The sequence below is a fragment of the Urocitellus parryii genome, chromosome X (assembly GCF_045843805.1).
Source record: "Urocitellus parryii isolate mUroPar1 chromosome X, mUroPar1.hap1, whole genome shotgun sequence".
NCBI classification, from domain to species: Eukaryota; Metazoa; Chordata; class Mammalia; order Rodentia; family Sciuridae; genus Urocitellus; species Urocitellus parryii.
This window is the reverse complement of record NC_135547.1, coordinates 20,841,378-20,854,018: the sequence shown is the minus strand read 5'-3', so window position 1 is coordinate 20,854,018 and position 12,641 is coordinate 20,841,378. Positions and strand designations below refer to the sequence as shown.

Sequence of the window (12,641 nt, the reverse complement as noted above, 5' to 3'; positions counted from 1 at the left end):
TGTGCGGACAGGCCTGCTTATATGCGTTCGATTGAGGGTGCCTGGCGGGGCAGGAACCTTCCCTCCCTCTCAGATTTGGGGCTCACCAGGGCTGAGACGGCGTTTCCCCTCAGACTCTGGGCTCCCTGGGGTACGGGCAGGGTCCCGCCCTCAGAGTCAGAGCTTCTCGGGACAGGAGCTGTATCTTGGCCTCCCTGCGCGTGGGGGAAGGGGCTGAGGGACCAGCGGCCCTCCCCTCCGGCGGAAGGGGGGGCTCCCCTGAGGCCCTGCCCCCTTGGTGACATGCTCGAGGTGTCCGGTGACCAAGACACTCAGAGCTGGGTGCAGGGTGCGGCCCAGGGCGTGGTCACCGGGGGCTACTTAGAGCCTGTGCGGGGCAGCGGAGGTTAGCTGCGAGGCTGCCGGGCACTGAGAGTGGGTCATGGCGTGGATACTGGACTGCCTGTTCGCATCGGCCTTTGAGCCCCGCCCCCGCCGTGGTGAGTGGGGCCCACCGAGTCGGGGGGCTGGGGTGCTCGGCTGGGGGCGGCCGGCGGCTGCAGCCCCGGCTGGGTGCCCTGGGGCTTGGCTCCCTGCCCCTTTGCCTCCCTTCCCGCTGGCTTTTAGCTAATTGTTCCTGGCCGGAGGGACTGCCCCGTCGAGGACCCGCATAAATCACCAGCTTTGCCGGGAACCAAGAGCAATCGTGCTAATGGCTCCGAGGGATGAGGGGCGAGTGCGGGGGCGGAGTCGCTGGCTCAGCCATCTGTGGGGACAGCCAGATCCTTGGGGCCAGAATCGCAGGAGCGAGGTCTGGCAACTCAAGGGCTCTAAGGGCCCAAGGATGAGTGTCCCTGAAAGGACCCCTGAATAAGCAGGCTGAGGTTCCCTTTGCCTCGAAGTTTATTCCCTTGTTCTAATCTCCACCACAGAATATCGGCCTGGGCCCCATAGAGTCGTCGAATGCAACTCCTCCATTTAAGAGGTGATGACATTGAAGCCCAGAGATGGGAAAGCCCTATCCAAGGTCACCCAAGGATTTGCCAGCAAATCTGGGACGGCTTAGGTTCTGCTCACAACCCCAAACTGCCCTATGGCAGAGGCTTTGGGGGTCTTTAGTCTGGGTCTTTCCTTGGGTCCTTGAGATCAGTACTTGGTTCTGCTATCCCGTGCAATTGAGGACATAGTGTGCAAAGATCACAGCAGAAGTGTAAGTATACGGGTCCCATTTCACTTTTTTCCTGAAACTGCTTGTATAAAGCAGATCTTTGAAACATTTTTCCCCCCTCAAATGTCAGGGAACTGATGTTAAGAAAACATTCCCTAGGACCCCCACCCACATTGTCCTTCACTCCTCCTTGATAGGCCCCACCCCCTCCACTTCACCACCTGCCCTTACAGCCACCTGTTTTTCCGTAGTCTCCACCTCCAAAATCTATATTGGTGAGAGTGCGTCATTGGTCACCGGCGTAGACCAAACCTGAGGTTGTCTCCTCTTTCCTCTGCCCCCTCACAGGCAGGGGAGGGGAGGCGGAGAGAGGGACCTCAGCAACTTATTTCGGTAGAGACCAAATTTTCCTTCTTGCCAGCCCTACTACCCCGCTGAGAACCAACCCATGACGTCGGACCTGCTAAGAGACTGCAGCATGCTTAGTTCGAGTACAGTCTCTGGCAGACCACAAGTTCTCTGAAAAGGAAAGAGATTTGTATACATGATTTAATTTTTTCTTTTGTATTTTTCTTAAATTTGTGATCCTGGTGAGTTAAGGGGTGGGGGGAATGGAGGGGATGAAATGCCTTTTAGGGCCTTAGGGTTCAAACACCCTACCCTTGGAAAGGAGGTAAGGGAACCGTTCCAACACTGTGTGGCTTACAAGGTTGTAACTGCAATGAGATCAAGGGCATTAAGGCTGCTTTATGAAAAACCCCATGGCAGGGAGTCAGTAACTCATAAGGAAGCCTAGTCCCATCTAAAATCAAAATGTCTATTAAACTGAACCCACATCTATCTGGGGAGCTTCCACCTTCTGGCCCTAGCACTGACCTTCAAGATTCTCCTTCCTAGGGAAGGTTACCAGCCCTCTCTATTCCCCCACCCTCTCCTCACCCAGTCTTATCCAGTCCAACTCTCCCTAGTTCCTTCATCTGTTTAACATGTGACAAGACTACAAGGCCCCTACCCACATCTAGCTGTTTTTCTTTGAACATGCTCCAAGTTATAAATGCCCAATGACCTGGCCAAAAGAAGATTTCCAGCTGTGCCCCTATAAATATAATCCTGGACGACTGACTTTCCCTCTTTTGGAAACTCATGCCACACCCAAGGTATTTACCATACATAGCCATAAATACATCCATACATACACATCCCACACCCATGTGTGCCCACACACAAAGCCATAAACAAACATTCATCTACTTCACATTCATCACATACTTTCCATGTACAACACAACACATATCTCACATGCATGAACCACTTGTAAAAGCCACATACATGCCCCACAGTTTCCCAAAGACTTGATGTTGGAATTACTTTTCAGCTAAAGCTACTTTTTAAAAATAAAGTAAATCCAAGTTCTTTTCAGTCTCCATTCTGTATTTAGTTAGTGTTTGAACCCAAGTGCAAGATCTTATATTTGTTGCTGCACTTGCAGTCTAGTGAGATCTGCTCCCCCACTGCCCCCCACCTCATACTCCTGCAGCACACCATTGCCTATGCTAACTTTATTACTCTTATCAGTAGCAGCTAATATATGTAAAAGTACTGCCTGAATGCTGGGCCCTTAGGTTCAGTCCTTTACATGTATAATCTCACTTAAGTCACATAACATCACTTTGAAATAAGTCCTTAATCTTTGAGCACAAATTTTGACCAGGTAATAGCCCACTTCAATTGTGCACTTCTCCGGAAAGACGCTATGCAATGCTAAAGATAACTTTGTTAGTAACTATTGATATTCTGTGGGGCTATCATTGCCCTTGGTGCTTCTCTTAAAATGCCTTTCAGAAATCCTCAGGAGTCAGAGATGTGGGGGGGAGTAGCTGGTCATCGATTGCACAGAATGGTGAAGGCATTCTAAATGTTCTTTCGTCCCCATTCCCCTTGCCCAGGAGCTCTATGATGGCAATGGGCAACCATATGAAGGCATTGGGGAGAGACACCAAAGTCTCAGAGGAATAGGGGCCCAGAAAGGCCTTCTTTCCCAGGGAAAGGGATAGCATGATTGACCCACTTGAAATTCTCTCCCTAGTTTATTCTTGGCATTGCATTTGGCCTCAAACAATTGGACTTCTGTAAAGCGGCCAAAACTCTAAAGCTGAAGGGACCCTGGGGCCCACTTTACATACAAATTTGATCTTTTCTTGGAGATGAGACCCAATCGATTTGCTGAGGCCAGGCCTGGTTGAGCTGCTGTGGGGTCATTTTCCAGAGCTAGAACAAGATTGCCAATGAGACACACCACTCCCCTGGTCGGGGGATCGGACAGGGACCTCCATTCACCAATGGCAGGACCTCTCAAAGTTCCTTTGTGAATTAGTGGTTTGCACCTCAAGACATTTCTCCATAGGAAAACATTATGCTCCAGAGCTTAGACTGCCAGGTTAGGCCACACTTTCCCACCAAGAGGATAAAATCTGGAATCTGAGTGATGAAAACTGGCAGAAAATAATCCTTTTGCAAATGTACCTCAGGCTCCAGCAGTGGAGCTGACATTCATCAAGCTTAAATATCAAATGACGGAAAGCACATTGAGCTTTGATAGAGCAGGACACTAGGTCCCCGAGGGTGATTATGGCAATGGTGAAAGCAACATCATTCCTTTGTTTTCCCACTTACCTACTAAGACAACCTAAATGTCCAACAATAGTGGAATGGTTAAATGAACTCTATGACATATTCACTTGTTATATGCCATTTTTACGGTTGCATACCATCTGTGAAGAACACGACATGGAAAAAATGGTATGAGTGTAACTGTCAAACTTGGACTTTTGAAAAACTGGAAGAAAATTCAGCAAGGAGGTAAAATTAGATCTTTTATTAAAGTGGTGACATAGTAATTGTTTTTTTTCTGTTTTCTCAAATCTGTATGAAGTTTGTTCTTAAACTATTAAGTTTTCTAAAAATCTTTTAAAATTTTATCACCTATGATATGCAGTTAATCTATACATGGATCTAGAATCCCAGTATACATAGTTTAAGGATTTTTTCTTCATGTTTTAGTTTAAATACAATAACTACATCAGGCTAGCCAAACATGATCATGAGGTATTCCCTAATGCTGAGTAGAAAGAGAGACAGCTGGTTTCAATCCCAGTCCTGTTCTTGTACTATTGCTTTGAGCAATTACTTGACCTCTTTTAAAGTGATATAATAATGTTTACATTGCTGGTTTATAAATAATAGTTGTTGTTGTTGTTATAGATGCCATTATATTAAATGCCTTCTGTGACAAGTTATCAAAAGCCATTTCTTCACATATTTACTATTTCTGAATACCAGTCACTTTATATAAACCACCTAATTTTATTTTCATAACAACTCTGAGGTGTTATCTGTTTTAAAGACACAAACTCAGAAGTTCAGTAACTTGTTCCCTGTCACACAGTGGCTGAGCAACCAATGTAATCCCTTTTTGTCTGACTTCAAAATTTGAGATTAAAAGATAACAAAGCTCCTAGCACTATGCCAACCTATGGCAGATACATTTACTAGGAGGTTAATATGCCATTGGTGATACCTTGCCCAGGGTCTAAGTTCCGCTCTTTGATCTGTTTGATTATCTGTAGATTACTTTCTGTGAAAAAGTGCACATTTCAACTGGGAGATGCAATCCTAACTGTGTCCTCATAGCTGGGGCTGAGTCACTAGGAAATGATTTCTGTTGCCTTCTGGCAGTATCATCTATTCTCACATGTATCAGCAGAAGTAGGTACATAGAATGTTTGAGTCTTGGCAGCTACTGTCACGTCTCAGATACACCTCTTAAGAAACCATGAGGTGTCCTTGGGGTGGGCACCCAATATTTGGTAGCCAGTAGGTCCCTGCTTATGAAGTAAACCTATTAAGTGGCATGGGCATATCCTAAAGCCCTGTTCCAAATATTCCCTGGATGATGTGGCTGACCCTTCATTGTTACCCCGTCATTTGCCCTTTCTAAGTGGAGGCTGCAAGACATTCTTTGCAGCCGACAGGGTAAGAGCTGGAGAAATTTTTTTTTTTTAGATTCCTAAATCCTAAAGACTAATAGATTATTTGGAAGAGAGGAGTCTAGGGTCAATGAGGGAGGTTAGCATGCAGGATAAATAAGAGGGGTGAAGGAGACGGAGTTGAAGTCATCCTCCAGAAACTGGGAACATCAAAGAATGGCCTTTCAGAGCTTTTGCTTCCAGAAATTTCCTTACTCTTCTATTCTGTAGTCTCTCCCCCCAAACCCGGGATTATACTCACTCCCCCTATGGCTACTTAACCTCCCTCACCCTCCCCGCCACTCCTGGCTCAAATGCAGTTTTAGCTTGTAATGACTTGCTTTTGTCTGTAGAGGGAAGCAAAAGCATCAGGGAGGAAGGGACATGAGTCGGGGTCTTCTCACACTTCACTGGTTTTGACAAAGGGTAGATTTTTTTTTCTCTTTAGGTGGAAAGAAATAAGAACTTAGCAGATGTATTTTGGTGCTGTATAGCATTGCTCAGAACTGCAGCATTCTCTTTACCTCCCAACCTTGGTGGCTACTAGAAATTGGCTTTAGGAGCCCTTAATTTCTAGGGTAGAGGTGGGGGGGGGGAACAGGTCATAGAGAAAAGAAATAGTCACCCTCTTTTCTTGAGCATAATGGCACATATCTAGGAGGCAGGATTGAGGCTGGATCTGCAGTTGGATAGATAGAAGAGTGGACACTGAGCAAAAAGTTTCAGACTTTTCCGTACAGAGTATTACATTGGAAACCTTGTTCTCATTAATGCTGCCAGGAGAAACTGCAGAGTGAGAATTGGACTTAAGATTCAATTCTTCCGGGGCTGCATTAGGTTGATCAAAACATCATCCTAAAAGGACTATTTCAAGAGTGTTAGACAAACCAGTAATGAGGAAAATTACCAGCTTAGTCAGTCACCTCCACTCCTTGATAATCCTGGTTAAGACACGCTGGACTACATGAGAAGAAAAAAAACTAACCTTTTCTTTCATATTTACTAATGCATGTTAGGTATTCATCTGGCACTTTCCATGGTTTTCCTACTTCAGTCATCTGGGGAATTCTAAGGTAGGCATTAAATATCTCCATTTTACATTTGAAAACTGGCTCAGAGAGGCAAAGAACCTTCTCAAGATCACCCAGCAAGTGATTGAGCTGGGATGCCAACTCAAAGCTGTCTCATTCCAAAGCATATGGTCTTTCTCAGCCCGCATGAAAAAAGGTAGAAGCTGATTTTCCAGGGCTTTATTCTCATGGGGAAAGCAAGATCTGTCTCCAGAAATTCACATTTTGGTGTTCTGCCCCATAGATTCTTGTTTTTTCAGGATGCAAGCAAGCAAATCTCTATTTGAGTAATTGGGAGTTATTAAAGCATATTACACCTTTACAATTCTCCATATAATCCTTGTGTTACAGGGACATTTCTAAACCCGAAAGAGGGAGAGACTTGTGGCAATATTAAGTTCCAAGGAATGAGTGTGTGTGTGTGTGTGTGTGTGTGTGTGTGTGTGTGTGTGTTGGGAATGAGAGGAGAGGACTCACCTGAGTGCCATGAAGAGGTGGAAGTGAAGCTAGTGTATTCAGAGGAGAGTAAGGTGGTGTCAGACTAGCCTGACACCAGATTCTGGGTGATACCAAAGTTTTCATGAACTCCTTGTGGAGAGGTAAGTGTGATGAAAGCAAAGATTTCAGGTAGTCTGTGCCCTGCACATTTTAGACTGGCTTCTCTAGCCCTTTTGTGTCCCCCAAAGACGACTTTTTGGCTACATAATATGGTAGGTAATGCTTTTCCTGCCCACCCAGGATGAGGTGCTGACCCAGGCCCAGCTGCAGGGAGAGATTTATGGATTTTCCAACTGCTTTTCGTCTCCATGCTAGGCTCATTTGTGCCAGTTGAAAGGGCACAATAATAACAGTGGCAATTTAAACCGTGCTTCTCACTTTCCCCCCTGAAAAGTGGCAAAGTGACTCACCATCATTGAACTGTCTGTCCCTCTCCCCACCCCCTGACTTGTTTGCAGCAGCCTAGGCTGGTTCCCTGGGAGCTGAATGGGGAGCCAGGCATTCCAGAAATCCTTCAGCTGTGACTGGGCTGATACCATGGCCCCCATAAATGTGTTCCCCCAAATGTAATCTGTTTTAATTTGAATTTCTCAGATGAGGCTGCTTAGAAGGCGCTGGAGCTCCATGAGTCTCATTAGGCAAGCACAGTGCCCCCCCTCAGTGATGAATAATACAAAATGGGGCCCATTCAGTCATCTTTTCTGAGGGGGACGCTGCTTGTTTTTCGATGTGCAGTCTGATATAGAGAGGACTGGTCTGTTTGAAATTCACAGCATACCAACTTCTGATGAGGAAGCTATAACAATGGGTCTGGGGGAGCTATAAAATCCTTTCCTCCCTTCATCCTGAGCCCTCACCTCCATTCTCCCCCATATCCAATTCTACCATCCTGTGGTCAGAAAATGGCCATTCTCGGCTCTTTCTTTCAGCACCAGCCTAAGGAGAGCTCCCAGAACTGGAGATGAGGAAGGTGCTTCAGTGCCTAGAGTAACTAAAGATTTTGAGGTGCCACAAAGCAGGTAATTAGGTGGTGAAGGTATCAGCTGTCTGGGAGATAGAGAAAGTAATTATGCTGAGTACTCCTGGTACTGTCAGAAAACTCAAAAGAAAGACACTGGGAAATCACACTATTTGATAGAGACTTCAATGTCTAGCAAGGATCAGAGGACTCTTAGTGAGGCTGCCTGGTACAGAAGAAAGGTGTAGGGATCATGGCAGACTGGAGTTCAAATACCAGTTTTGCCTCCTATGATCTGTGTGACCTTGGGGAAGTTACTCAACTCCTCTGAGTCTGATGTGTGAAGTGTAAAACATTGATAATTATATCTCCATTTACCTCACAGCCTCATTGTGAGAATTCAAGGGGATAATGCCTGGTACACAGTAAGTGCTTAGTAAATGGAAACATAATAATTACTATTAATATATACCAGGCATTCTCCATGGCAGCTCAGAAATAAGTGGAGGGTCAAATAATTGCAGTTATGTATGATCATGTCATAAGAAGCATGAAGCCTGTAATTGTGCTGGCCCAAAGAGGGAGCCCTCAACTGGGGAGGGAGAGGGTACAGAGAAACAAAGTTTTGTGACTTTTGAGTTAGGTCTTTAAAAAAAAAAATGGGAATTTGTCATGAGGGAAAGGGCTTCCAGACAACTGGATCTGCCCCACACAAGGTCAAGGAGGTGTGAAACATCCAGGCCTTGAACAAATAGTTGTGTTCAGCTTGGCAAAAACTGGGATCTCCTGGTGGGATGGTAGTGAGATGGGGGTCAGTGACCAACAATATTTCCAGCTTACACCCACCAGCCCCTGCACCACGCGCACGCTAGGCACCCTACCTGGCCAAATCTCCTGCGGAGCACTCCTCTTCTTTTCTTTAAGCAGCCAGGTAAGTTCACACCCCGCCCTATCCGAACTTGCAACTTGCGGGGCACAGCGAAGGTAAGGGCAGGCAGACTTCCATTGATGAGATCAGGCCAGCTGTCACCCCTGCTGGGGTCGCGGCCCCTACCTCCTTCTTGGTCCCAGTCAGGTGCAATGTCCCCCACACCCAGCCCCCCCAACCACATGCAGGATCACTTGGATTCTTTTGGACAACTCCATGCTTTCAGACGCTGCACCCATACATTCGTGTGACCCCCCTCCAAGGCACACATCTTCAGCCCTCCATGCAAGCACATATGCTGGCCACATGCATCCGCACCACACACCTGAACCTATCAATTAAAAGGCATACAGAATCCTCACATACACAAACCTTTGAACACATACACACCTTAAATAGAGGTAAAGAGATACCTTGCTCACGGATGTACACACTGCACAAAAAAACACCCACCTGTAAATCCACCTTGACACACAGCATTTAAGGCTAAGCACACACCCAATATACATATGCACACAAGCTTAAGCTAGTACACACTCACCACAACATGATCACAAACCCTGAAACACACACTGAACACACCCACACCCAGACCGCACCCTCAGTCACACTGATTATAATCAGGCAGAAACATACAATCTACAAGCGTGCATGCACAAGCACATGCTTCATGCCAGAGCTCGAACCAAATGCATACCACACCAAACACTTGGGCTAAAACATGCACCGCATACACACCCCATATACACCCGTCCACACACTGAACACACAGACGTACCGCACCCGAGCGCGCACACACGCGTACATGCATACATACATACACACACAGCCCGCCCCCGCCTTCTCTCTGGGCGGAAGAGAAGGGGGCGAGGAGTGGAGGCGGGGAAGAAAGGAGGGAGGATGGGCGGGCAAGGCGGAGCGGGCACAGATGCTCTTTTCCCTTTGACCTGGGTTGTTGGCCCTTTGTTCCCCATTCCCATGCAAAGAGAGTAAGTTGGGTCCAGGTGGGGTCCTGTAGGAGCCCAGGAAAACCGGAAGGGGAAGGTTCCGGGAATCTGCCGGCAGGCGCTGCAGGGACCCTGACTCAGATTACAGTCGACCCTGCCGGAGGCTCCTCCTCCCTGCACCCTCCCTTCTGCCCCCTCCCCCCCACCCCATCACTGCCTTGACCTTTGCCCGCTCCCCAGGGGATGTGCCTCTTCATCCCCCCCACTCCAGAGATCGGGAGATTATTAAGGGGTGTAGGTGTTTATTGGTTTCAAGAAGTAAGGAGTTCTGCACACAAGCGCTTTCGAAACCTGTTCTGGCTTGAAGACTTCCCTTAATGGAGAGCTCACTATATTGCATTACAACACGTTTTCCGTGTAAAAGGCAATGGCTATTAAAAATCAAGGACTCCTGCTTTGGACACATAGTAGGGCTCTGTAAATGCTCCTCCCTCCCTCTTACGTCACCAAATCTGGCAAGGCTATCTGAAACCTAGTACCGGATGGCTCTAAGGCAGTTGGTGAGCTTTTTTCTTAGCCCCCTAGACCTGCGCGGAGCCTCTGATCAGGAGCCACCCGCGGCAGGGGGCGGCAGAGTGGTCGGCAGAGTGGTCTCTGCACCTCTGGCGGCAGAACTGAGGGTCCCTCCCACCGTAAACGGGCTACAAGGGGTCACTCCAGAATTTGTCCTTTCTGTGTAGATGAATGGACAGCAGAGGAAGGGATATGAGGGAAGAGGAGCGCTTCCCCTCCCATTGCTTGGAGACGCGTCGTATAAAGTGCTGTGCAGAGTGCACAGGCTTGGGAGTTAGAGGTTCGAATCCTACTCTGCCATTTTGTAGCTGGTTTAGGGCACGGGATATTTTCGAGGTTTGTAGAGGTGACATGTTAGAAGTATGTATCCCAATTAACACACACAAATGACCAATCTTTCCCCCTCTCCGAAATCCTCATCAAAAAGACAAAGTTGTAAGAGTTGGGGTGGGGAAGGAGATTAGAGGCTGGTGGAGTGATTTGGCTGCCAATCACAACCCCCTTCCTGTGCATACTTTCGTCCTTTACCAAGGTGCTGTTAATATTTGTAAACTTGCAATGAACACTCATTGGGTGCCAGGGATCTCTCATGTTACTTTACGTCCTGCCAGTACCCAGCACAGTGCCAGACACACCACTCTCTAATGCACCACAGGGATGTCCTGAGTGAAATCCCTTGCAAATACTGAAACTTAAGGGTTATGTATAAAATTGTAAGAAACCTGGAGGGGGAACTCCAGTAGTGGCACCCTGGGCACTAGGAGGATGAAAGGCAATGGCTTTGGACCTGAGACCATTCCATTCCTCCTCAAAGCCCTCCATCTCTAAGCCTGCCTGGAAAGGCATTTATTTTCACTGTGGCAGAGGCTACTGCAGTCAATTAAGAAGAAAGCTTCTTTCCTGGAGGGCAGGGGCCCCTGGCCAGCTAGAGGGTGAGTCACCACCTCAGAGTTGGGCAGCAGAGATGGCGCTAAAGTGGCAATGAATCAGTCCAAGATGACATGGAGAGATTACCTGAGTGATGATAAGGGGAAGGAGGCAGAAGCCTGAGCCTTAGTCCCTTGAGACTGAGACCAAGTGGTATGCATGGAGTCCATACCTAATCTACCTCCCTACTTCCACCTCCACCAAGTCCCTAAGGATAGCACTGGTGGCCCTCTGAGAGGATAGTGCTGAAGACACCACTCCAGTAGTGGAGGGTGTTTGGGAGAAGAGTTCCAATCCTGACTCTACTACTTTGTAACCCAGGGCAAACTCCTCCTTTGTTGGGTTCAGTGGCAAGTGCTCAGTACTTTACCTATGTTATTTGACACACTCTTCTCCACAGCACTACGGGAGTGAGCATTTATTCCCCTATTTTACAGATGAGAAAACTGAACTGATGCATGGCATTATTCTGTGTTCTACCACTGTAATGTATCATGCTGTCTTTGTCTATGTCACCAAGGCAATCCCTGTAATCCAAGTGAACACCTGTCAGTCCTCTTCCTAAATGAACTCCCTGGACACTTGGGTTCAAATCGTACCTCCCAGCTGCTCCCAACACCAATATGTTGCTGGCTACCTGGGTGAATTTCTTTTTTTTTTATTTTTTATTTTTGTAATTGTAGATGGACAGAATGCCTTCATTTATTTTTATGTGGTGCTAAGGATTGAAACCAATACCTCACACATGCTAGGTAAGCACTTTGCCACTGAGCTACAGCCCCAGCCCTGAATTTTTCTATCATCTCCTGTGATATACCCACCTCTGGAACTCAATCTTTCCCTGGCATATCAGTCTAAAAATCCACCTTAAATATGAAGCATCACCAGAAACGTGCATCCCAATGGCAGCCTCTTACCCAACTTGGGAAGAACTGGCTGCAGAATGCTGCAGTGAGGAAGGGGAGTAGAGCTGCCAGGCCCAGAAGGAAGGGTGCAGAAAAATCCAATGAGAAGAAGAGAGAAAGGAAAGATGCCAGAGACAAAAATTGGATCAGCCTCAAACTGCTGCTCCCTCCCTTTCTCCCCCTCTCCTGATCTGGTACTCTAAAATGTATAAAGGGGAAGCATCCAGCCCATTTCCAACAGGAGGAGAAGGAGAGATCCTCTCCTTCAATTGAAGGAGAAACCATCCTGATTCAAATTACACTCCTGTATGGGGTAAGACTGATTTCATTGGGGGTGGGGGTGGGGGTGGGTAAAGGCATCCTGGTAGTAGTGATGGTGGTGAGTGAGTGGTACTTAAATCCCAAACAGCGACACCAAGGCTACTACCAGAGCTGGAAGCTCTCTCTAAAGAAGATAAGAAGGATCTGGGGTTGTCTCTCAGAGATACCACTCACCTAGCATGTGTGATGAGGCACTGGGTTTGATCCTCAGCACCACATAAAAATAAAATAGATATTGAGTCCACCTATAACTAAAACATAAATATTTAAAAAAGAAGAGAAACTTGCCACTGGGCTTCTGGATCTCATTTCCAAGCTAAGCCCTTCTGAGCCACATCTCTG

At 47.1% G+C, this 12,641-nt stretch overlaps 1 protein-coding gene across 3 annotated transcripts in view; it reads left to right on the top strand.

Moving 5' to 3' along the window:
* The first annotated feature begins 414 nt into the window (after nt 1-414).
* Arhgap36 (Rho GTPase activating protein 36) overlaps nt 415-12,641 on the top strand; it is a 28,626-nt gene continuing 16,399 nt past the window's right edge. For 2 of the 3 annotated variants that reach the window (XM_026413897.2, XM_077793979.1), the window contains exon 1: nt 415-479. In XM_026413897.2, the coding sequence (XP_026269682.1) occupies nt 422-479 (58 nt within the window). In that variant the 5' untranslated portion in view covers nt 415-421. The remainder of the gene's footprint in view (nt 480-12,641) is intronic. The other variant, XM_077793980.1, reaches the window with a different exon arrangement.